Consider the following 26,345-nt stretch of genomic DNA (forward strand, 5'->3'; position numbering starts at 1 on the left):
AAAAGTTAAAGCACAAAACCTTAACCAAGAAACGTAGAAGAATTAGAAGGAGCTGCTGAACTTGGTGAAATGACAAGCGACACCGGGCGCTCACTCCACAGCTCAAATGCAGCCACAGGGCTTCTTGGCACACACCATGAAGGTACAAGAGGCCTCCTGCAAGACTTATTTCCACTCCCAGGGGCTTTTCCACTGGACTGTGAAGAAGAGCCACATGAATTCTGTGAGTGCCATGGACACTACTGCCTTCATGTGGTTCTACTGCCTCGAGGAGAGCCATACTACACTGAGAATCAAGAAGCATCACCATAACATAGCTCCTCATACTCCCAAGGAACCCAAGTGCCAGCTGGCCTAAGCACAGGGTATGAAGAATGGCGAAAAGTGAAAGTGAAAATCAGTTATGTCTCTCTTTGTGACCCCATGGACTATAGAGTTCATGGAATTTTCCAGGCCAGAATATTGGAGTGGGTAGCCTTTTCCTTCTCCAGGGGATCTTCCCAACCCAGGGATGAACCTAGGTCTCCCGAAGGGAGAGTGCAAATGGGAAGGTTTAGGTTTTCCTGCCAAGTCCCAAGGCAAGTTCTTGCTGCAGTGTCTGGGCAAGATCTCTTGACCAACCCCACCAACCCCCATGGCCAGGAGGAGGAAGAACATGACCTCTGATTCTCCATGAAGCCAAGAAAGGGCAGCTCAGGGAGCACCTGCTACAGGCTGGCTTTTAAAATACCTTCTTCAAGTGCAAGAAGACTGTAATGACCCGTGTGTCACACAGGTTTGCAGTGAGTACTGGCAAGTGACACTGGTAGCACTGCTGCCACCATCTGCCTGAGGACCAGAGGGAACCACTCACTGCTCCTCAGGTACCAGATCACAGGGACAATGTGAATGGAAAGAACACTGCCAGGGAACTGCTCAACACGTAAGATAACACTTTACTTTTTTGTTTTTAGTTGAAAGGGATTCTGTAGTTTTAGGCAAAGGGGTCTTAATATGCTTATACCACTTAAGCAAAATGCAACAATAGAAAATTACTTCCTATATAATGCTAAATAAAAAAAAAAGTTTATGCATAATCAATGATAAAAACAAATTCCAAGGCACAGATTGGAAAGCAAAAACCAAAGTGGCATGTGCTAAGGGTGAGATTAAAAGGTAGTAGTTTCCACTCTCTACCCCCACATTTTTAACATTGTGACTTTTATAATAATAATTTTAAAAGGCCTAAGTCCCTTTATTTCAGTGCAATCCTTTTTCAAAGATGAAAGCTTAAAAAAATTTTTTTAAAAGATTGTGATTTCGGATTAAAGGAATTAAGTCATCTAAAAAATGTGGGTGGGGAAGGAATGTCAAGCAAAGTCCTTCAGGTTCCCAACCCTGAAGTTTGGAAGTTCACTGTTTGTGAACAGTTCTTGTCACTGTTTGTACGGGGGTTTAAGAAAAATAAAGCAAATCTTCCAGAGGAAGGTAATCTGAGTTGGATTTAAGTCACAAAATGCAAGAGTCCTGCTTTGAGTCAAAGGCCTTGTAGAAAAGATCTCATTTCTTTCCCGAACATCACACGAAAATGCTGTCATGGCAAGGAGTAATCAGAGACACAGGCAATTAAAACAGGTCGTGCGACCTTGAAGCTCACTGAAGTAACAGCTAAAAATAACTTCAGACACTAAGAAAATTCAACACAGAGAGAAATACCACCAGAAGGAATCTTGAACATATCTCTTATAAAAAAGATTCACACGTGCCCAATAGATTTCTACCTGGACAATTTTCCTCCACCCTGGTGTTCATGGAAAGTGAAACTCAGGGAGGTCTTTCAAGGTTGGATCACAGATTTAATTAAAGGGAAGGACCTTCCAGAACTTGGCCATAGTTTCTCTTACCCTTTAGAGTGCTGTTTGGGATGAGGTTAAATTTCTTGCTTTCTTTCCATCCCTCACCTCCTACCCCTATTAAGACTCAAAAGCTCCTCACCACAAGAGGCAGATACTAGGTTCAACTATGGTTCTTATGAAAAGTGAAGAACCACAGGTATATGAGTAAAGCATGCTGGTAATTTTTAAGTTTTGTTCCCATGTGAGAGAGGGTCTGGCTTTATGAAACTGAACAGATTTCCTTTTCTCCCAGGACTGCACTGTGGCTAGAATTTTCCTCTGAGCCAGGAACCTCACCCATTCGTACTCCCCTTGAGCAGGCTTGGACTGCAAGCTCCTTCCCACCACGTCAAAGGCACTATAAAGGCTATTCAAACCCCACATCTGTTAAGTCAGTGTCTTTGTTCTAGCACTTTTTCATTTCAACGAACTCAGTGGTAATCGACAAGATTTCCGGAATGTAAGCACGTTATAATGATTTTGCATTCTACAAAAATAGCTTCATGGGAGCGTCAGAATGTTTCTGGATGGGGATCAGATCCCGAAGGTTTAGATATTTACTTAGCTTGTGCTCCGACACCACCTGGAACTCAGATTTGTATATTTTTGTAACAGACCAGTATCCTCTGGGGTCAAGTTTCAGATTTTCAGGTCTCTGGGGATATTAAAGTGAAACCAGAATTCGGGGAACATATGCTGAGGAAAGTTAGAAAATGTAATCCTTCTGAGGGTAGATCACCAGAAAGCCCCGCTCCCTTCTCTCTCGGTTAAACTTAAGGATAGTAGAGGATGGTCTTCCCACTGCTTTTAACAACAGAAATCCCCAGGAGGCCTTGGATCCCCAAGTGCCCAGGCTCTGAGTCAAGGACAAAAGGAAGCTTAAACTGCAACAAAGAGCTGCTAAAATGTTCTCTCTTATCCAGGAGTCTCCAGTCTTGACAGCATCACCTGCTCCCAACAAGCCCTTGCAGTTGCAGCATGAGGGTGGGGTGGGGGGAGATCAACACACTGAGGAAGCAGCCAGGCAGCTGCATGCTGGCCTAAACACAAGTGTTACCAATGGCCCAGCCCATCTTCAGGAAACCAGCTGTGTACACCTAACGTGGAGGGACGTGGGATATCATGTTTACAAAATAGTGAGATTTAACACCAGGAGAAAAGGAAATTCTTTTTCTCCTTGTTAAAACTGTCTTGCCCAACAAATCCTTGTTTCTCATACTCATTCGAGGGTAAAGATATATTTTTTTTTTGGTAGTTGTTTTAAAAGCAACAGATACAAAATTATAATCTGCCTTATATACTATTCCCACAGTACCATCCTTAGAGCATATGGTTTAGGATCTGAATCAGTGCACAGGACAGACTGGTTAAAGCCAGGAGCGCGATCTTTACGGGCAACGAGCCGGTCCCCTCGCCACTGCAGATCGTGACAAGTTTATGTGGCCCAGGGTCCCAGGACACCTTCTTGGACACGGAAAGTAAGGAACTGCTCCCCACTGGCAGTTCTTCCTCCTCACTGCACTGGAAAGTCAGAGGAGCCTTGAGGAAGACTGTTTCTTGATGACATCATCTCACAATGAGCCTGTAAATCTGGCCCAAACTGGGACCAGAGGAGATCAGCTGTAACAGAAACTGGTGACTGACTCAGATAGGCCATCCCTGGAGAGAAGTGGCCAGCTCAGAACAGGCCAGAACCAGGCCAGGCTATGTGTCCGAACCAGATCCACCAGACCTCCGACTTTAGTAATAACCGGGCAGAGTGAGCGTTAGAGAGGGACTGACACAGAATGTGGCCACGGAGAAAAACCTCCTGGAACTGAAAACAAACAGCGTCTAACGGTGGAGAGAGCTTGGCTGAAGAGGAAAAGGCCTTTTCTCATAAACAAGATTCCGATACAGCATGATCCGTCAGGCCCTCTAGTAAAGGCCTAATGATGCTCCCTTTTCGGCTCTGCCAAGTACTCAGGACAAGCAAACCTTGCCCTTCTTCCCTGCCCTTCCTGAGACCTCAGAGGAGTCTTGCTTGGATGAAGGTGAATGTGGGTTTGGCTGGATGGGGAAGCGTCTGGCTCTCAGGGTCCCACTGGGTGATGTGCTGTGTGTCACCTCTTACAGGGCAGGCTTACACCCCACTGCTACTCAGCACTCCAGCTCTGTAAGTCTTTGATTAGGGATTAGCTTGGCTTTTCAGGCTTGCTTTTGTAGATTAAATTTTACTAGAAGCCCGTATCCTGCCCACTTTGGAATTTAAACCCATAGCCCCAAAGACGTTGGCCAATGATACAGATGCTTGAGAGTCCCAGGGTGCGAGACTCCCTTAAGAGCCTCAGGACTCCGTACCTGTCGTCGATGGAGTCCACCTTCTCCTGGATGCGATCCGAGTTGATGTTCCCATCGCTCACTAGCCTCCGGCCCGTTTCCACAACCGCGTTGATCTTCTCCTCATTGGCATCCATGGTGGTCATGAAATCCTCTTGTTTTTTAATAGCTGCTTCGGCTCCTTCCAAGGTGGTGGGCATTTCAGTATGGGCCAAAACATACTCCTTAATTAAAAAGGGAAAATCTCAGCAGGATGAAAAACCATGAGATACAACTTGCCTTCAGAATATTAGGAAAAAACAAAACCAGTCTTCCCAATTTCCGTGCAACACACTTTGCAACAACTGCTTTGTCACACTTAGCTAAAATTATCTATGGAGTCAGATAATATAAAAAGTTGGGGGGGGGGATCCCAATGAGATGCTGAAAGTGACTAGATTCCCCTAAGTGGTTAAATGCTCTCATTTTTCCTCCAAAGCAAGTGAGGGAAGTAAATGAAGGTTTGTGCATCAGCCACAAAGATCCGCTCATGTGCCCATAAGGTGATAGCAACAGACCCTTCAAACCTAATCCTGCAAGAGACATTATCAACCCGGCTGCTGGTGACCATCCTTAGCTCTTTCTCTAATTTCTGCATTGTGTCACTTGATCAAGACCCTGACCTTTCTAAGAGCAAGGAAGACAAAACCATTCAGAAAAGTTCCCCCCAAATACTTTTTGACTGGATTAATACATCTCAGAATGTTGTCAATGTAATGAACTACTATGATGACATACTATGAGACATTAAGAGGTCCTAGACTGTTATTGTAGCGGAATTTTGTATTTTGCAAGGCAAGGCAGCCTCCATGGGAATCTGCAGTTCTACCCTCTTCATTGTGATGGGTTTCAGTGCCTTAGAAGCCAGGGAAAACAAATGTCTGTCCATTGCTCTTCTAACTTCACACAAGTAGGTGTAAACCGGCAGCCCATAGGCAGCCAAGGCCCAGCCTGATGGGGAGGAGGCCTAGTGGTGGGGGACGTTACCTGGTTGTTCAGGAAGGCTTCAGCCTGCTTGGTGTCCCGCAGGAACTGCTGGTGGGCATGGGACTGGGAGAGCAGGCTCTGCCTGTTCTCCCACATCTTGTGGAGCTCGTTCCAGCCTGTGTCCAGGGCCTGCAGTCGCTGCCGCAGGAACATATACTGGGCGTCTGTCTGGCCCTGGGTGACCATCTCACCCATGTCCCTCATCTTCTGGTAGTCCTCCTCGTAGTTGTCGATCTCGTTTTTGATGTTCTCGTGCTGCGTGAGGAGCTTCTCGGCCTCGGTCAGGGTGTTAGGCATGTCCTCCGAGGCAATGGCCGTCTGTGTCCTGGAGAGCCAGGACTGGAAGTCGTCCAGGTCCCGCAGGAATTGCTGCAGCTTGCTGGCCTCTCCCAGGGAGGCCTCACGATTCTTCAGCGTGGTCTTCATCTCCTCCCACACGTCACTGATCTCGGCCAGCCGAGACAGGATAGCCTGGGCCTGGTCAGGGTGCTCGGACTCCAGCTTCTCGGCCTCCTTCTGCAGGTCACTCAGTTTCGCCTCGATGGCCACGAGGTCCCGCTCCATGCCGGTCAGCTTGCGCTGCAGGGCCATGACACCCGCCAGATCGTTGCCCAGGTCCTGGGTGGATTCGATGACTTTGGTCTTCTCCCGGATCCATGACTTGGTTTCATTGCACTCAAGGTGGTAGTTCTGGATGCTCAGGGCGGAGAGGAGTGCGTCCTTCTTCCGGTCCACCAGCTCCCTGAACTGACTCCACCTGTGGGTGCCAGGGTGGCAGAGAAGGCAGTGAGAGAGACAGGACAAAAGGCAGTGGCTGGACAATGAAATTCATAGTGACGGTCAGAGCTGCCATTCTCCCGCCACCTCTGCTCTGACTATGTGCTGTTTGGAAAACCACCTCCCTCAGTATGTGGATACCAAATATCACCATCTCTAAAGCTCAGGGAGACACTTTAATCCGTAAGAAGCCTGACAAGGAGAGGGACTTAAAGAGCATAAAGGTGAGCAGTGACAAGACATCTGTCCCCCCAACTGCAACGCATCTCTTACCTCCAAGCTGCACCGATTAAACATGTCCCATACCCCAAGGTTTCAGCTGCCACCACGACCCACGCAAATGTATTTATTCAACAGAAAGATAAGACCAGGACAAAAGTCTACCTTGATAATTAGGACTTTCGTCCACCAATTACATCTCAAACGTGCTAAAACCCTATTCCAGAAATCACGTTAAAAGGGATAGCAGAAGTGCAACCTTGATGCCATGACCAACTATGCTGGGCATGGGTCTCACGTAGGCTCTCGTTTCCCACATGGGGGACAGGTGCCCTGAACCATGTTGCCCCCAGAGACACTCCTCAGAAAACCAGGGTATGCTGAAAGACAGGTGCTGATGCCATGATAATGGCGCCACAGTGTCAGTGAAGCCATGTAGGAAATTCCTGACCGTGAGGATCAGGGGGCAACCCCGACCCTCCTAGCCGGGCACAGGGAGCCAGCCTGTTGCCACTGGCCTCATGCTCACCTCGTGTTGAGCTTGTCCTGCTGGGCTTTGATCTCCTTCTCACTTGGGTGGCCGCTATGCATCAGCTGCCGAGCGATCTGGTTCACCACTGCCACCCGGGAAGCCTGGTTGTTCATCTCCGGTTCGAGGCTCTCGAATCTGCAAAGGCAATTCAACAGAGTGGTCACCTGCTTGGTCACGGAGGCTGCGCAGCGTGGGAGGGTGGGTGGGTGACCCCACGGCAGCCACTCACCTGTGCTGGATGACCTCCAGGTCTTCCAGCTTCTCTGGGATCTGCATGTTGTTGAGCCACTGCTCCTTCTCATCAATCCAGAGCTCACAGGCATCGGCCTCGCTGAACATCTTGTACAGGGCCAGAGTGTCCTGCAGCGCCTGCTTCCGCAGCCGCGTCAGCTCGGCCACCTCCTTGTAGCGCTCCTCAATGCCCGCCAGCCGGCCCCGCACGTCGGGGGACTCAGCGTGCTCCTGGGGCAGGGCGCTGGCTTGCTCATGCAGTGAGTCGATGGTGGGCCGGTAGTTGGCGATCTCCTCCGCCACGTCCTTGTGCTTCTTGACCAGGGACTGGGTGGAGTACTCGTCGTGGCCCACGTCGTTGCTGGAGACAATCTTGAGGATGTCCAGCATCCAGGCGTCGATGTCGTCGGCATCCGCCTGGAACTGGTGCAGCAGCGAGGCCTCCTCCAGGCGCTTCTTGCGGATGGCCGAGAGCTGCTCCAGGTGGGCCCACTGCTCGCGGATGTAGGCAATCCGCTCCCGGATCTTCTCTGACCCGAAGTGTTCCTCAGCGATCATGTCTTCACCCTCCTTGATGGCCTGCTCGAAGTGGCCGCTGCGGCCGCTCATCTCATCCTCGAATGCCCGGTGCTTGCTGAGCAGGCGCATGACGCTCGTGAGGTCCTTGCCGTAGTCATCAGAGGACAGGATCTTCTCTTTCTCCCGGATCCAGCCCTCCTCCTCTGCCATCTCCCAGAAGAACTTCCAGAGGCGACGGGACTCTTCCAGGCGGGCCCGGCGCTCAGCCGCCAGCTGGCAAAGCTCTTGGTAACAGAACTCCATGTGGGCCACTCGGTCTCGGATTACCTGGGGGTCGCAGGGCTTGTAACCTGTGTAACATCAAGGCGGGCACATGGGTGTGACAGCGGTAGCATGGGCTCCTGTGCACAGATAGGCAGTCGGCTACACCCCTGTTCTCCTTCCTAGGTTCCCCATTCATGAAAAGTGCAGGGCCACCTTCCAGGATCTTGACTGGTAAAGGAGGGAGGAGCAATGTTATTTTTTTTTCCCCCAAGTATTATTTTCTTTTGGGTCACTTAGGAACCAAAAAATGAGGCAAACTATAAGAAAGAAGGCAGCTGCATTTAAATGTTTCTGAACCTGCACAAAACCAAACTTTTCCAAACAAACTTAGAACAAATAACTGCACGACCAGGTGTGAAAGCCAAGAGAGCCACGCCAGGAAGAGGATTTGCAGAGTATGGTCTGGCAAAAGTTCACTGCCAAACATAAGCAAGTAGCACTTGGGTACTGAAGCGAAAGACAGGTCCATTTCAGAAAAGTAAGTTGGAGTTAAGTGTTCAGAAGGCCACCCTACAGCACCTTGTTATATCCCCAACACGGCCCACTGGGAACCCACAAAGGGCTGGTACCTTTCAAGGCTGCACTACCACACACAGCTCATCCAAGTCTCTAGAGACAGGCCTCTGGTGATGAGGAGGTACCGTCGGGGTCGATCCATCCTTACCTTCCCCGTCAGTTGCGAACTTCTGGGCAGAAGCGTTGACACCTCTCACCCGCTCTGCCTGGATGCCAATGTCTGCTTCAACCAGAGCGTGCTTCTGTAACAGGTCTTCCACGCCGAGCAAGTGTTTGCCATAGTCTTGAGACAATAATAGCACCTGTACACAAGAGGCACAGAGAGGAGAACCGTGAGTACAACCTGGACTTCAGCGTCTCATCATCTGTGGACAGGATGGGAGCCAGCAGCCAAGCTGTACCATCCCTCCAGCCACCCTCCCTGTATCTTTAGAAGAAGATGACGGCAAGAAAACCAGAGCAAAACAAACCCAAAAGTAGCAGGAGAGATGTAACAAACTAATGATCATCTATATTAAATAAGAAGTCAAACCTACGCTAAAAAGTATAGAATAGGAAAGAAAAAAAAAAAAAAGGAAGGGAGGGGGCACCAGTATGAAATAAATTGGGCCTCCAAGAAGAAATTTGGAGAGGGCAATGGCAAGCCACTCCAGTGCTCTTGTCTGGAGAATCCCATGGATGGAGGAGCCTGGTAGGCTGCAGTCCGTGGGGTCGCTAGGGGTCGGACACGACCGAGCGACTTCACTTTCACTTTCACACATTGGAGAAGGAAATGGCAACCCACTCCAGTGTTCTTGCCTGGAGAATCCCAGGGACGGGGGAGCCTGGTGGGCTTCCGTCTGAGGGGTCACACAGAGTCGGACACGACTGAAGTGACTTAGCAGTAGCAGTAGCAAGAAGAAATTGGTGCAGTAACAACTATTCAAGAAAAGACAATTAAGGGTGACAGCTGCTTCATATCACAGTTTAAAGACATCTCCTCAAAGCTGCTGACCCCTTAACTGGATATCCTTGTCTGAGAGCTCACTGGTATACCTCTGTACTTACACAGTCAATGGGAAGAGGCATCAGGTGGAAAAGCTTACAGACCACATCTTTAATCAAATAAGGAGAACAAGGTCAGCTCAGGTGACTATCACCCTTAGGACAATGCCCTAAGCAATGTCTCTGGTTTAAGTTAGAACCAGCTAACATTTTCTTTCATTTCTTCCATCACCCCAATTTGGGGAGAAGGATGGTCTCATCAGACATCATCTCCAGATAGAATTTCTACTTCACTCTTACTTATGAGAAGGTCCCTGGCCCAGTGTGAGTTACAAAGTGGAGGATGAATTCTGAAGTTCAAAGCACCTCTCTGCTAGATTTTATGAACATTTCTATTTTAGGCAGTTAAGACTAATGAGAACATATCTGGGACCATAAAAGGGAAAAACCAATGGTATGAAGTGACCTTGCTCCTCCTGCCAGGAACAGTTCAAGAGGTAAGCACAAGACAAGGGCTCACATCCCAGGAAGGAAATCCTTGCAAGAGGTCAAGCTTGGAAACAAACACAGTGTGCGAGATAAAGAAGGCTTCATGGTCCTTCTGAAAACTGCCCTACTCTGCCCTGGCTACAGGGCCGAATGCCTCCCAGCTGGAGGAGAACGGCTGGGCATGGGTGAGCTCTCATCAGGGGCCTGCATCAGAGGACAGGACAGGCAGGGCTCCTCCTGGGTCACGGGGGAGCTGGGAACTCCATGCTTAGAGCTGTCAATAATGGAAGGGGAGCACTGGCAGCCTCTCCAGCCCCCGTCCTATGATAGATACACATGTCCTGCATTTAATTCTTTCTGTAACCGCACGAGGGAGATGGTAAACACATCCTCCACTTGCAGAGGAAGGCAGGGAAGCTGTGGCACTCAGATCTGGACTCTAGCTGCCTGGTGGCAGGGCTGCACTCTGTTCATGCTGGCTCCTGCTCTTCCACACCACCTGCCTGGGCCCTTCCCCAAAGCAGAGCCACTCATACATAGACCAATGAGACAGAGATCTAGCTCAATGCTAAAGAATTAAAACCACAGAAAATCACAATCACTGATCACCTACCATGGAATCTATCTAAATTAGATCTGAGTCACAGCAGCAGACCTTCAGCTATGGAACTGGTCCTGTTACATCTCACTTCACAGCTCACTTAACATGTGAGCCAACAGCCTTCTCATGGCTGTATGTGGGCGACTAGACCAGGGGCGTTTGTGTGTTGGGGGTTAGTCGGGGGGCCCAGAAGAGAGAGAGGCCTGACTGAATGAGTTCCAGCCTGTAGGCAGGCATGTCTTTTACCTTCATTTCATCCATCCAATCCATGATGTACAGCATTTCCTGGAATATCTTCTGCAGCCCCAGGTTCATCTCAAGGCGCTGTCTCCGGGCCCTGAGCAGCTCCAGCAGGTACTCCCAGAGCCGGATGACATTGTCCTTCCGCGCTGTGATACGCTTGATGTCGTGGTAGTTCTCTGCCTCCAGTTCCCTGGCCACAGCCACCACAGCCTGCACGCGCTCCTCGTATGCGGCGATGTCAGTCTCAATGGCCTCATGCTTTTTAGTGGCGGCCTCAACAGCGGGAAGGTCAAATCCAAAGTTGTCCTAAGAGAAAAGGGAACAGAAAGAACGAACACAAAATTCAAAAGCCATCCAGTGTGGAACAAAGAAACAGAAAATGGAAGTGGAGTCCTGAGCATACCTGTTAATTTTCAGGGTTGGGGGGTCCCCAAAGTCAAACACTGACTCCGGAGTCCCGACCCCACTGGCCTCTGCCTTCCCTGAGGCCCACAGTACTGCTCATGGGCCCAAAGCAGACCAGTGACATTTCACTTTACAGAGGGGCGAGGCATGTATGTAGCACCTGACCTACGAGACTGGAGCAGGTGATGGCTCATGTTAAGCCAAGAAGAAAAGGAGCCGCTTATTTATTTCAAGGCCAGTCTAGCTGCCCTGAAGGCCAAAGGCTGGGAGAAAGGGAAATTAAAAAAAAAACAAAACTATACAAATATGAATGGTTCACACACACTCACTAACTCTAAACAAACTTTGTTTAAGCTACTTCCAGACCTATGAAAAGCTAGATAAACAGTAGAAGAGAAACTGTATTGGACATCACAAACATCCTCTCCACGGGAAGTGGATGAGATGGGACGCTGGATGTGGACAACAGCTGTCCAAAGGCTCCTGGATGTGGCCCAGGTTCTGGGGGGACACAGTTCTCGAGCAGACCTGGGACACCAGACGCTGGTTCTCGCTCAGCCAGGTCTCTCTCATAGCTGCCTTGCGGTCGAATCTGCGGGCGAGCTGTTCCAGTTTCTCCTGTCTTATGAGCTCGTTTCGCAGGGCCAGTTCTCGCTCATGTTCCGCTTTTTCCAGTCTTTCCCAGGCCTATGGAAATGAAAGAGAATGGTTTCTGGCTATGTTCAAGGAACCATTCCTAGGCTGCAGTTAACAGCCAGTGCTTCTCAAAAAGATCTAAGAACTTAAAAGGGAAATCCCATTCCCACCCTCAATGACTCTTAGCCTTGGGAAAAAAACTCATTTTCTCCCAGTTGAGCCCCAGGGGAATACTCTCCCCTATCTAAATTTAAAGATCCTGTGTTACATCTGGAAAACAAAACAGTGAAGATGGAACAACGTAACTTAAGTTACAAATCTCTTAACTTTCATTGAGAAGAAGCAAAGTATCTTCAACAGCTCTCAGCATATAAAAAAGATAAACGACTTCTTCTAAGAAATCATATTATCAATCTTTCATTCACTGCACTCTGAGCCACTTGTTTTTAATTCATAGATCTGAGTATTTTTCCCCAAATCCTCACCAATTAAATTCATTCCTGTGAAATATCTTATTTCACATTATTTAACAAAGTCCTCTTAAAAGGTATCTAAATGTGTACAACTGATCACGATTCTAGATTTTTTTCAAGTTTCTGCTTAGAAATAATGAAATGAAATACTTGCAGACATAACAGGTATAGAAACAATTTTTTTGACAGCTTCCCTGACAGAAGGAGTCAAAATCCTAAGCCCTAACCTCTAGGGATTTCAGATACATAAGGTTTTGAATTCTCCCTCTGCAACTGAAAGATGGCTGAGCCAGCAGCCTGGGAGAGATGAGAGGTAAACTGACTGTGGATCTGAGTAGCAAGGTAAACAGGCTAAACCTGGTTTGATAAAATCTAACATCCCCCAAACCTCCAGTAAAGTCCCCCAAATCACCACAAGCACTCCGTTGATCCTGAGCACTATCTGAGCAACGACTGCCACTCAGTAACTCGACAGACCAGAAAGGGGTCTTCCAAGATCTCTCAGCAATCAAGACCCATTGAGAGCACCAGAAAACCTACAGGAGACTGGGGCCCACACAGCAGGCCAGATGGATGGGTCTTATACCTTGTTAATGTCAGAGATGAGCTTCCCCTCCCGGGGCATGTAGACCTTCTGGTTATTGGCTCTCATCTTGCTCTGAATGGTGAAAAGCAGGACTTCCAAGTTCCCCTTCTCAGTAAATCTAGGCAGAGAAAACCAGCCATAAACATTATTTACTATATTTTGTTTCTTCAAAGGGGAAAATTCATCTGCTTCTGGAGAAATGGACACTTCATGCAGCCTCACAATTTTAAAAGCCATTTCTCTCCATCCCGACTTATGTGAAACATGTGTGTTAGAGAAACCACAGTTTTTGGGTACTGCAGACCTCAGTATATGCCCAACTGTGGGGTTTTTCTTGTGGTTGGTTACTGTTCCTGAGATTTACATTTGGGGGCACAGAGTGCTACTCTTTTGTTAATCAACTCCATCAAGATTTAGACACCAAACCCTGGACCATGAACTTGCTTCACAGCTGAATGCATTCAACAAGGATTATTTCAAACAACCACCTAGTATCACTGTCAACAGGCTGCAGGGACTTCAGCCAGGAATTTACTACTGAGTGGAGTTTTCAGAAAAAAGGAGGAATGACTCTAGTCATAATAAGCAATAGATAAGATCCACAATGCTTATTGGGCAATTATGAATTTTTAAAATATGTGAACAATCAAACTTTGGGGGGCAACAAAACGTGATCTGAACTGATATGAAACTATCTTTTCTTCATTCACACTTTGTGAATATTTACACGTTTCGCTACTGATACATTAGTGGGCTTGATTATGAGTAACAGCCTCAGACCACCTGGAGGCTTATAACACACAACATATCTGCTATTTCTCTAAAATCCAGAAACGATGTAATTCTGAAACACAGTAGACACAAGCGCTCAGGAGAAGGAACTGGGGACCTGCACCATTTCTTAGGATTCTCATGTATCACATGGTCCCAGTGGCACATTTCTACTGGAAAGGGCTCACGGTGGGTACAATCTGTAATAAATCTCAGCAACACAGACTCAGATGAAAAGAAGTAGGACAGGCCGCTGGGGAAAGGCATTCACTTTGAGATGAGACCATGTGAATCAGAAAAAAGGGGTCTGTGGCTATAGGAAGGGTCATGCATTCCAATCTGCATCTTACTTGGGGGGCTTCTCCACAGTGCGGTAAGTGTTGAATGCCTGAAGCTGCTGCTGGACTCCAACGAGTGAGTTGGCAAATTTGCGATTGTTCAAAATAATGATGGTTTGTTCAATCCACTCCAGAAGGTCAGAGGCAAGGGACTCATACTTTTCGATCATTTTTTCTGTTTCAATAGCGTTGTCAAGCACCTGTAAACAAGGGTTAGAAAAATGGAAAAGCAAGGTAGCATCACTACGTAAGGGGAACCTGACTGCAGCCCTCCAGGAGCCGGCACATGCTTAATGACTGGCTTTGAAATGGTTCTCCGAGACTTTGGCACTAAACTCCAAGAACCATTTGCTAATAGGCGCTCAGACTGTGGCTATTATTTGTGAGCAATGACAGCTTAACTCAACTGTAATTGGTTCTGTAACCTCCCAACCCCAAGGCAAAGGGTTTGAGATCCTGAATGACTCCTGATGCCTGGGCTCCAAAATTCCTAGAAACAAAAAGGACTCTATCTGGTTTGGTCATATTCTGTGAACACCAGTGGATTTTCCATTCTATTGCACTGGGAAGACAAGGTCCTCTGGTCTGAGGTGTTTTGAAATAGATGGCAGGGGAACATCAGCCAAACAAAAAAATTTAAAAAGCCTTATTCTAAGGCCTTTCCAAGCATGTTAAGTAGGATTTTCACAGCCATAACATCAGGCAACTCAATCAGATTTTTAATACTCAATTTTCTGGTAAGGCTGTAGGGGAGGGGTGTTTCGGGCCTGTGTGCAGCACTGCTTAGTCGTGTCCGATTCTTTGCGACCCCATGGGCTATAGCCCCTGCCAGGTTCCTCTGTCCATGGGGATTCTCCAGGCAAGCATTCTGGAGTGGGCTGACATGCCCACCTCCAGGGGATCTTTCCAACCCAGGGATCAAACTCAGATCTCCTGTATTGCAAGAGGATTCCTTACCATCTGAGCCATCAGGGAAGCCCAAGAATACTGGAGTGGGTAGCCTATCCTTCTCCAGGGGATCTTCCCAACCCAGGAATCGAACCAGGGTCTCCTGCACTGCAGGTGGATCCTTTACCAGCAGAGCTACCAGGGAAGCCCTGGGTATGAGATCCCCCCTAAATGTTCTTCCTAAGTATTTCAGCCACCATGCCCACCTCCTGTTACTCTTTGGGATGGCAGGCTTCTGCCCACTTCCCTGCCATGGGAGAACTTCATCAAGAACTCCCAGCACCACAATGTCTGAGGCATGGTGGCAACACATTTAGACACAAATCTTCATTACGTCTCACAACTTACAGGACTGGTGTGAGCTCACCTTTCCAATTCGTTTTCCTTCAACAGCCAAGGCCTTCATCTTTGAGAAGTAGTGGTAGTAAGTCACCACGTAAGTGATAATGGACTTCTCATCGGGGTGGTCCACACTGATATCTGTAACCCAGAGAAGATTCTGTTCGGTGCTCTGCTCACTGCATTGCCACCCAGGTAACAGGAATAACCCAGAAGAGCTGCTCAACACTCAACAGGCCCATGCCTTCATTTTTAGGGGCTTGAAAGTTCTGGCATCAGACTGCTGATTGTAAGGCTAACTAAAGAGGATGAAACCACCTCACCACCTCTTTTATTATATGAACATTCAAAACTGCCTATTGCCAATAAAGACATAAAAGTCTTAAAAGACCTGATCCTTTCTCTCAAGAATCCTAGGCCACTGAGATAATGAAATACACGCAAAACTACTACATGGAAATGAATAACATAGTTAGAATTGAGTCAGATAATTCAGCGATGTGGGTACTACCCAGACATACCATGTTCACCTCCCTCACCCCCAAGTTGCTCTGTGCTTCTTATTCTGGCCAATGGCACCAGAGTTCTTCCCAGTCACTAAGCCTATGGACATCTTTATCTCCTTGTCACTCACATCCAGTCAGTCACCAGGGCTGAGACCAGACGATTCTATTCATGGAATCTATTGTCACTCTCAGATCACTCTCACAGTCACATACCAGACCTAAAGCAATGGCTTTCCTTGCTGGGGCTCCCTGCTACTCAATTCCCTTTACACACTGCACTCAACTGATGTTCCAGGAGCAGAGCTGTGAGCATACTTCCTCTAAGTCCAAACTACTCAAAAAGTGCCCTGCAGTCTGAAGAATAAGTCCCGAAGTCCTCTACAACTTCCCATAACTTTCCTTCCCTCCCTCCCTCCCTTTCATCCAGCCATCGAATATTTATCAAGCTTCCTCTAAGTGGAAAGCACCATTCTAGACATTTCTCATTCGATAGCCTACTAGTTCTTGTAAGGCGCCATAGATCTGAATCAAATTGAACTATTCACCACCACCACTACCATCACCAGTCCAGCAATTTCCAATATTCCTTCCACTTTCAACTTCCCTTTGCCTGAAAGGGCTTTCCCTACCCCAATCACATCCTTCTTATTCTCCAGGTCCAGTTTAGAAGCTAACACTCCCTCACAGTCATTTCTGATCCCTGCAGCTGGAATGACTGTCTCCTCTGTCCTCAAAAGGACTTTGTTTATACTCTGCTTTCTGTCAGGCTCTATGATTACTTATGCACATTTCATTAGTCTTATAAGACTGAGTGCCACTCTGACCCTCCCCTCCTAACGAGCTGTGTATATATAGAGAGTGAGTGGTTAATAAACATTTATTGAGGGAGGGAGCAAATGAATGAAGGTGGTGAGTCTTTGGGGTATGGCAATGATGAAGGAAGTACACAGTTCAGGATACACCGAGGAGAGAACACACAGCTCTTTGCTGACATAGTGGGCTATTTTTTCAAAGTGCATTCACTCGTGCACCTCCACTGCTGCCAGGATGATAGAAGTGGATAGGGTTGTTTCTCTTAAAGACAAGACCACCGGGGCCCAGAGTGGGAAAGCTCCCTGCCGAGGCTCACTGAAGCAGCCAATGGAAGAGGGGTCCACAGCTACTCTTCCCACTCCAGGGCCCTTGTGACCAACTCCTGTGTCTGGCTCTGTCAATGTGGGCCCCACGGAGACAGAAGTGGAGGAAGGTCAGGGAAAAAGTGCTGGCCCTGGCCCTGTGTATAATTTAATAAACACAAAATGGGAGATGACTGGGAAAGAGTGAGCAGGCAAGACCATTTTTAAGTTGTTTACAATTCTATTTAAATGGATGCTCTCTGGGACACTGGGCAACTAACAATAGCTAAGGACAACTAATAATCAAGATCAAAACCACAGGATGAATGACAGCAACTGCTTTTTTTAGCTCCTTGTCTTCAAATGACCTGGGGAACATCAATCCCCTTTTCATAGTGGGTAGTGATTAGAAAGATCAACTAATGAGCAAGTTATTAAATTTTTTATCACAGTGATTTCAAAAAAAGATTCTTTATCTCAGCACAAAGACCTATGGCTCAGGGAGGATACCTTTCCACAGTAAGGCAGGGGTTAAGTACAAAGATTTATCACAGCCAAAGGAATTTTAGTTTTCTGTTTATATTGGGAAATCACTTAACGGGCTGGCACAAAGATAATTTTATCTCAACTTCCTGCAGTAAACCTATCAGTGAATCTGATGCACTGGAAAATAGCAAGAAGCCTGCCTGGCAGCCTCATGACCTCGACCTGCCCTTGGGGAGTTTAACTTCCTGTTCTATATTTGTAAGAACTTTAAACTTTCACTCACATACAGCTTTTTCTCAGTATCTACTCACAGCTGAGAGGGTCTAAAAAGTTCCAGCCCTACAAACAAATTCTTTCGTATTTCGAATACTTCTCTACATTAGAAAACATTATGACAGCTCATGCGAAGATGAAGCCTACGATTAGGATTTTGTAAATAAAAGAGTTACAGCCCATTGGATTGCCCCACACAGGTCTGCTCTGTGTCATTCACAGTCAATCACTGAGGTTCTGCTGCAGGGATCTGTGGGGCAGAGAGAAGTTGGTTCTATGCAGACGAGGGTGCTATGCCTCCAAGTAGCAGGCCACAAGGAGGGACTACATGTAACTCTTTCTGCCAGCCACAGGCTCCTGGTGCATTGTCCTCATTTAAGCTCTTCTTCAGTTCAGTTCAGTTGCTCAGCTGTGTCCGACTCTCTGCGACCCCATGAATCACAGCACGCCAGGCCTCCCTGTCCATCACCAACTCCCGGAGTTCACTCAAACTCATGTCCATCGAGTCGGTGATGCCATCCAGCCATCTCATTCTCTGTCGTCCCCTTCTCCTTCTGCCCCCAATCCCTCCCAGCATCAGTCTTTTCCAGTGAGTCAACTCGTCGCATGAGGTGCAGTTTCAGCTTTAGCATCAGTCCTTCCAATGAACACCCAGGATTGATCTCCTCTAGAATGGACTGGTTGGATCTCCTTGCAGTCCAAGGGACTCTCAAGAGTCTTCTCCAGCACCACAGTTCAAAAACATCAATTCTTCGGCGATCAGCTTTCTTCACAGTCCAACTCTCACATCCATACATGACGACGGGAAAAACCATAGTCTTGACTAGACGGACCTTTGTTGGCAAAGAAATGTCTCTGCTTTTTAATATGCTATCTAGGTTGGTCATAACTTTCCTTCCAAGGAGTAAGCGTCTTTTCATTTCCTGGCTGCAATCAGCATCTGCAGTGATTTTGGAGCCCCCAAAAATAAAGTCTGACACTGTTTCCACTGTTTCCCCATCTATTTCCCATGAAGTGATGGGACCAGATGTCATGATCTTTGTTTTCTGGATGTTGAGCTTCAAGCCAACCTTTTCACTCTCTTCTTTCACTTTCATCAAGAGGCCTTTGAGTTCCTCTTCACTTTCTGCCATAAGGGTGGTGTCATCTGCATATCTGAGCTTATTGATATTTCTCCTGGCAATCTTGATTCAAGCTTGTGCTTCTTCCAGCCCAGTGTTCCTCATGATGTACTCTGCACAGAAGTTAAATAAGCAGGGTGACAATATACAACCTTGACGTACTCCTTTTCCTATTTGGAACCAGTCTGTTGTTCCATGTCCAGTTCTAACTGTTGCTTCCTGACCTGCATACAGGTTTCTTAAGAGGCAGGTCAGATGGTCTGGGATTCCCATCTCTTTCAGAATTTTCCACAGTTTCTTGTGATCCACACAGTCAAAGGCTTTGGCATAGTCAATGAAGCAGAAATAGATGTTTTTCTGGAACTCTCTTGTTTTCTCCATGATCCAGCAGATGTTGGCAATTTTATCTCTGGTGCCTCTGCCTTTTCTAAAACCTGCTTGAACCTCTGGGAGTTCATGGTTCACATATTGCTGAAGCCTGGCTTGGAGAATTTTGAGCATGACTTTACTAGTGTGTGAGATGAGTGCAATTGTGCGGTAGTTTAAGCATTCTTTGGCATTCCCTTTCTTTGGGATTGGAATGAAGACTGACCTTTTCCAGTCCTGTGACCACTGCTGAGTTTTCCAAATTTGCTGGCATATTGAATGCAGCACTTTCACAGCATCATCTTTCAGGATTTGAAATAGCTCAATTGGAATTCCATCACCTCCACTAGCTTTGTTAGTAGTGATGCCCTCCAAGGCCCACTTGACTTCACATTCCAAGATGTCTGGTTCCAGGTGAGTGATCACGCCATCGTGATTATCTTCGTCGCGAAGGTCTTTTTTGTACGGTTCTTCTGTGTATTCTTGCCACCTCTTCTTAATATCTTCTGCTTCTGTTAGGTCCATACCATTTCTGTCCTTTATCGAGCCCACCTTTGCATGAAATGTTCCCTTGCAGTCTCTAATTTTCTTGAAAAGATCTCTTGTTTTTCCCATTCTGTTGTTTTCCTCTATTTCTTTGCATTGGTCGCTGAGGAAGGCTTTCTTATCTCTCCTTGCTATTCTTTGGAACTCTGCATTCAGATGCTTATATCTTTCCTTTTCTCCTTTGCTTTTCGCTTCTCTTCATTTCACAGCTATTTGTAAAGGCCACCTCAGACAGACATTTTGCATTTCTTTTCCATGGGGATGGTCTTGGTCCCTGTCTCCTGTACAATGTCACGAACCTCCATCCAGAGTTCATCAGGCACTCTATCTATCAGATCTAGTCTAGTAAGCTCTTCTTACTCAGAAGCAAATACTGCACAGTCTGCTAAGGAGGCTCCTAAACCTTCCTGCCCCCAGGCCAAACCATGCTCTTGCCAGACTATCAGTCAACCAGCAAGGGCGGAGAGCCTGCTCACACCCTCTTCCTTAAACACAGAGGCTAAGCACCTATGGTGACTCCCCATTGCCTGCTGAATAACCTCGAAAAACTGTTACCTGTTGGGCCCCCACTCACCTTTCTGGTTGTATTTTTCCTACTGTTAAGCTAACACCACCCCCAATGAACTGGTAGTCCCCTGTTACACCTTCCTCTTTCCTGGTTCCTTTGCTCATATAAATCCCTCTGCCTACCATGACCTCTCCTTTGGAACATGTTTAAATCACACTCATCTTTCAAGGCCTTTTCAGGTATAATCCTCTACACAAATCCTCAAGTAATTCATATACCAACATTAAGCTCCTCTTCCTCAGATAATTCCCAAAGCACATGGTGCCCGTAAACAAACTGACATGAAGCAGCTTTTCTATTTACTCCTCTTACCCCTTGGCTCCTTACCTTCAGGGTCCAAGAGTTTAGTGAGGCCAAGGTGTTGCTCTGCCAGGTTAAAGGCATTCTGTAGATTGTAGTGTGCATTGGATTTCTTTAGTTTGTCAAAGTCTATCAGGTCAGGCCTGTGGAGAACAACAGTGGAACACAACAGAAACCGCAGCTTGAAAACACACCGTGAGACCAATGGTGTCCACTTAGGAGTAAAAGCCTACAACATTATTTAATCATCAAACAATGAAACCCAATTTTTGAATAAACAATCTCAAAGTTTATTAAGAGAACTGAAGAGAACTGGCAGACTCGTTTCCTTTGTTTGGGACACTTTACGCACTCTCTCCCACTCTCCTCAAGTGGAAGGCAGGGGTTTCCACCGTGGTGCAACATCTGAGGCAACGACTGTGAGGACGGAATATCACCCCAGTCAGCTATACAAGGGTGCCAACGTCCTCCCCCAGTGTGGTCAGCGTGACCCCAAAGGACTCACCGGTGTTTGTGTATCAGTGCATTGAAGGCCATGCCATCCCTCCAGCTGGTGGTGAAATTGTGAATGTTGACGTTGGGGTACCTAAGAAACACAACGCAAGGCAATTACCAAATAAAGTTCTGTGCTTTGCTAAATGCAGTGTTTAAAGAAAAGCCTGTTGGTACTGCGAAAATGTGAGACCGTAACGAAATAAAGACACTGAAGACAATCAAGCTGAAGCTAAGATCGCCTCAACTTCCGCTTGTTGAAAAATAAAAACAAACACATACTCACATGGCTTTCCTTCTTGGTAATTTCAACCTGTGATCTGTGTCCTCAATTGAAAACCCCATGCTTACTGAGAAAAAGGCAACCCTGACTAGATGCCTCCAAGGCTTCCTTGCGTCACTGGCTTTCCACGCCCCCAGCTCAACTATGAGAAGCCTGCAAACACGGATACCTGAGTGCACACATCACTTGGGAGAGGAAGTAGCTAGGGTTACCTGTTCAAACGCTCAGCTTTCCTTCTTCCTTATATCACTGAATCAAGTGCCTTCCTGAAACACTTCCCTATAATGTTTACCAATAATCAATCAGCTACTCTACACCACACTGATTATTAATAACTTTCTATCCGTGGTTGATTAAAAGTTCATTCCTAACTTGATCCCCTTACTAAGCCTTACACTCTTTATGGTTTCCACAGTTATCTCTGATTGATCACGCCTATTACAGTTACAACTGTCCTCCATATAGCTCTGACCTACAAGGTTAACCTGGGGGACTTCCCGGTAGCCCAGGGGTTAGGACTTTGTCTTCCAATTCAGGGGATGCGGGTTCAATCCCTGCATCCCTGATCAGTTGGGGAGCTAAGATCTCAAATGCCTCATTGCCAAAAACCCAGAACATAAACAACAAAAGAAATATGGTAATAAATTCAATAGAAACTTAAAAAAATATATACATCAACCTGGGACAAAACCAGTTCTCAATTACTACCTGGGAGCTTCAACAGTTTCAGTGAGCAATAAACAAAATTGCAATTCTCTAAAAAATATCTTCACTGAAATTTCAATGAAAGAATAAAAGGCAGGCAAACTCAGATAATGTACAGAGACTAAGTTTGTACATTACACTTGTCCACTTAAGTTACTGCACAAAGCTTCCCAAAGCACAGAACTTAGGAGAAAGCCCACAATTTTTACAAATACCATGGATGAGATTTTTAAACACAGTTTCAGGGTTTTAGAATGCAAGATAAACTTCTCTCTGGAACTTGCTTAATAAACAAACAGAAGGAAATTGATTGTGCAGATGACAGGTCCAGAATATAAATCAACTCATTCCGTCCCAAGAGCTAGCTGAAATATCAGCGTCTCAACTGCTTACTAGTTAACAAGACATCTCAGTGGAAGCAGTGGAAAAGATACTTGTCAACACCGGTCAAGTGAAGACTTTGGTAAAACTGAGTCTGGGGAGAAGCAGCCCCTAAACCCCAGGTTCATGCTCACCCAGCTGTCTTCATCTGGCACCACAAGAGCAAAGCATCCTTGGCAGATTTCTTCTCTTTGTTGTCTTCAGTTTCTACACTGATATCCTGGATCTAAGGTTTACAGAGAAATATTAGACGAACAGATATGTCAGGTCCGCATATACATAATGAGTAAACTTTAGGTCAACACCTAGCCTTGCAGAATGTCTACTTTGAGGGTCAATGAAAACTGCTTTCTGAAGCCAGGGTTCACTTCTTGGAAATAACGACCAGAACTAGGTTCTCTACTTTGCACAAAGAGTAAAGTGAAGACTAGTTACCTGCCATGACTTCTTAGAACCTATTAGGGGTCATTTCTACTCCCAGCATAGCCCATCTTTCTCAACCACAGGCTAGAAATGGTGGTTGGTATGGTATACTTTGAATCCCAGCAGACTTTAGGAAAATACTGTTTTTGCACAACCTAAGATTTTCCACACCAGAATCAGTGAGTCCTTTGTTGATGAGGACTGTGTATGCACCATTTCCTGAAAACTGACCCAAACTCTCAGAGAAACAGTGCCCTTAAACGCTGTGCTTCTGTGCTACATGGTCTGAATATTTGTGCTCCCAACTCTCATTAATTCGTATGCTCAAATCCTAATCCCCCCAAAAAATGATTATGAAGAGGTGGGGACTTTGGGAGTCCTGGGCCTCATGAATGGGTCATGTATAAAAGAGGCTCCAGAGAGCTTCCTAGAGCCCTCCACCAAGTGAGGGTACAATGAGAAGTCTGTGACCTGGAAGTGGGCCCTCCTTTGACCATGCTGGCACTCTAGTCCCAGACTTCCAGCCTCCAGAACTGTAAACAATAAAAGTCTACTGCTTGGAAGGCACCCAGCCTGGGGCACTTTGTTTAGCAACCTGAATGGACTAAGACAGCCTACATTCGTAAGGCACTCATAGTCTGCTGATTCTCAACAGGACATAGAGCCTGGTCCACTGGGACCAAAGTCAGACTTCCTAGATTTGAACCCAGGTTCCCCCACATACTTCATGTCCTTGGGTGAGTTCCTCAGCTTCCCCTCTGAGGAGTGGTTATCTCAGAGCACTGCTGTGCACTTGAAGAAATACAAAATATGGAGGGCTGGGCTCTTAGTAAGGAAACCTACATGTCAGTTCTTTGGATCATGGGCTGCCTACCAGTTACGTGATTTTTAGACTAATGCCCTAAACACCCTTCTGTCTTCAGTTTCCTTGACTATACTAATAAAATGTGAAACGGAGTTGGGGGAAATGGTATCGGCCTAGAAGGCCATCCATTCTCTCTCAGTTCTAACTATTCCAAGCTTCCCAGTCCTGGCCAATGTCAAAGTTCTTTCCATCTAATCTAGAAACACACCCTGGAATTCTTTTAAGAAAAAGAGGTAGGAAGAGGATAAAACAGAGGCACGTGTTAAGATTAAAAAGTTAGAAACTTTCAACTAGGAAAAACACCTAGAAATTGAAACTATTACGCTTCTAAAAAAATTCTCCAAGAGAAGTCTTGAGTTTGCATAAATTCTAAATTACAAAGAGTATGCAAGAGTAACCCTCGCTCAAGGGCAGGTGGAATTTTACACATTAACTCCCATCAGCTTTCCTCTATCTCAGGAATGGAATCTGTTTTCAGACTTGGTCTTTCAGAAACAGAACCTACCATTCTGAAATGAAGACATCTCCCTGTGTGGACTAAGCAAACTCCAAGACCTTTATTCCAGTTTCTCACATCATCTTTTAGTCTCTTTTAAAGGGAAAGCAGCATAAAACCTGTCGTCACTATTGGTATTTAATGCACACCTGCTACACACATCAGGGCTGGCGACACCTTGGGGGCTCTGGGACATACACACACACACACAGATAATGTAAGATGAGGTTGTATATTCAGGAGCTGGGGGGCAGTGGGGAAAGAGGTCTCTGCAGATATGTGCGGAAGCCTCACAGAGGCAGAATGTGAGTTGGGCTTTGGCTGGGGCAGAGTCAGTAAGTGTTTGCAGAGCAGGGGATGGATTGATAAGGCTGCTCAGGGAGGCAGAGGCATGGCAGACACTAATCCCCGCAGGCCACAAAGTGACATAAGCCTGTGTTTCTTTCCTCAGAGGAAAGCGAGAAAGTACATATCGGCATTTACAGGTTCAAGCACAGAAAAAGGCAAGCTGGCAGGAAATTAATTAGTCAGTGACTCAACAAAATTCACAACCCAAGGGCTGTGGGTACCAACCTGCTGTCAAGGGAGGCCATCATCAGGATGCCCTTTCACGCTCTGATTATAGGCCAAAGGCAAGAGAAATAGAACTTCTTACTCTAGGGAATCGAGGCAAGGCTCAAGGAGGGGCCTGCTCATTTCACCTCTGTTGGCCTAAGGCCAAGAGCAGTGATCAGTGAATTTAATGGTATTCACTCTATTTTCAAATCATTCAGGAACCAAATGACAGAAACCTATAGAAGAGTTCTGTTCGCAAAATAAAGTCACTCCATTAATAATGTCATCTTCAACAATGGTTCCTGGCCTCAGTTCAGTTCCGTTCATACCTATTTAATCAGAAGCACTGGGGGCTGGAACCTGGGAACCTAAGTGAGTAAAAAGCTTTCCCAAGAAGTCAGATGATCGATGGGTACAGGCTTAGGAACCCCCATTCAGGGAGTGTCTCTGAACAGCTCTGGGTTAGACCCTTAGCCTCCTTCCACATATCCATCCACACCACTAAGCTAGAGCCCAATCCCAAGGGAAGCGAGAAGGAAAACAATGGGTTAGAGGGTGATTTCAGTATTTCAGTAAGAATATAAAGGGAGGTATATGATTTCTATTGTGGTCCTTTGTTGGTGAGATTTTTATTTACCTAGGGGGAAAAAAAATCAATCAAACTTCATCAGAGGGGCTTAACAAAGAGGGAACGCACAGAAAACAGTCTCCGAGGAAAGAGAATTGTTAGGACTTTGGTTTGCAAAGTAACGTGATGCTAGGTACGAAGCGTTTCCTGCATTTCAGATTTTAATTGAAAAGCAGAAGCATGAAGCAACAGCCTGGAGAAAGAACCAGTCATCAGGCCTGAGGTGCTGCCTGGACAGGAAAGCTGAGCTCTCTCCTTAGGGGTCAGAAGCAAGCGTGGCAGCCCTGACTGGCCTCGTGATCCTTGCAAGGCTCCTCCCTCCCCTCAAAGTGAAACAAATTGACAGAATGACCTTGAGAGTGTTTCTATACTTATAACCTTACCCTTGGGTATAACAAACCCATAAAATCGTCAATTCAAACAAGCATAAGGCTTCTGCACACCCCCCTGAAAACTGCTTCCTTACATCTGAAGGAGAACGAGAAGGTGAAAACAGAGCCCACACAGGTGTCATGATCCTATGCAACTTCGCCTTAAATATTCTGCAACGCATGCTATGATCTGTCGAAGTTCAGATAGTCTACCGGTAGTAACCTAGCATTGACCACATCTTTACACCTCTGCTCCTGAAAGCTGAGTAGCAGACTCAGCTGAGACTAGGCCCAGAAACCCCCTTAACTGCCAAGAGTTGAGACTTTCAGGGGCAGCAAAACTGAGGGAGGAGATGGCAGCTGCCACATGCCCAGAGGGCAGCCAAATGTGACGTGCAGCACACCTGACTCTGAAATGCCATTTCAGCCTGGTCCTTCTGGTCCCCCTGGAAGGGGAGCCCAGTTTTTCAGGGATGCTCACACTCCACATGGAGGCCCGGTGGCCAGGCCAAGTCCCTTACCTGGAAGCGCAGGATGATGGTCCAGATGAGGCCGAGAGTCAGCCGGTGGTTTCCATCCACGATGTCGTGGGACCCCATGTTCTCAAGATGGACTCTCTGCTCCTTCAGGAACTGAAGGGCCTTGTCCACATTCTCCAGACAGTGGATGCGCATTCGTCCCTTGGTGGGTTTAGGCTAAAATAGAAGAGCAGAAG

At 46.6% G+C, this 26,345-nt stretch overlaps 1 protein-coding gene across 5 annotated transcripts in view; it reads right to left on the minus strand.

The window, feature by feature from the left end:
- The window catches only part of SPTBN1 (spectrin beta, non-erythrocytic 1), a 214,008-nt gene that overhangs the window by 32,502 nt on the left and 155,161 nt on the right, over positions 1-26,345 (minus strand). For all 5 annotated transcript variants that reach the window (XM_088841465.1, XM_088841466.1, XM_088841467.1 and 2 more), the window contains 14 exons: positions 26,152-26,325; positions 22,427-22,518; positions 20,937-21,017; positions 20,459-20,574; positions 15,179-15,291; positions 13,876-14,063; positions 12,755-12,872; positions 11,588-11,746; positions 10,658-10,960; positions 8,486-8,639; positions 6,977-7,847; positions 6,745-6,882; positions 5,220-5,976; positions 4,215-4,417 (listed from right to left, as the gene is read on the minus strand). In XM_088841465.1, the coding sequence (XP_088697591.1) occupies positions 4,215-4,417; positions 5,220-5,976; positions 6,745-6,882; positions 6,977-7,847; positions 8,486-8,639; positions 10,658-10,960; positions 11,588-11,746; positions 12,755-12,872; positions 13,876-14,063; positions 15,179-15,291; positions 20,459-20,574; positions 20,937-21,017; positions 22,427-22,518; positions 26,152-26,325 (3,467 nt within the window). The remainder of the gene's footprint in view (positions 1-4,214; positions 4,418-5,219; positions 5,977-6,744; positions 6,883-6,976; positions 7,848-8,485; positions 8,640-10,657; positions 10,961-11,587; positions 11,747-12,754; positions 12,873-13,875; positions 14,064-15,178; positions 15,292-20,458; positions 20,575-20,936; positions 21,018-22,426; positions 22,519-26,151; positions 26,326-26,345) is intronic.

Source organism: Moschus berezovskii, chromosome 11, assembly GCF_049115385.1.
Source record: "Moschus berezovskii isolate FMDL1 chromosome 11, NW_MosBer_1.0, whole genome shotgun sequence".
Taxonomy (NCBI): Eukaryota; Metazoa; Chordata; class Mammalia; order Artiodactyla; family Moschidae; genus Moschus; species Moschus berezovskii.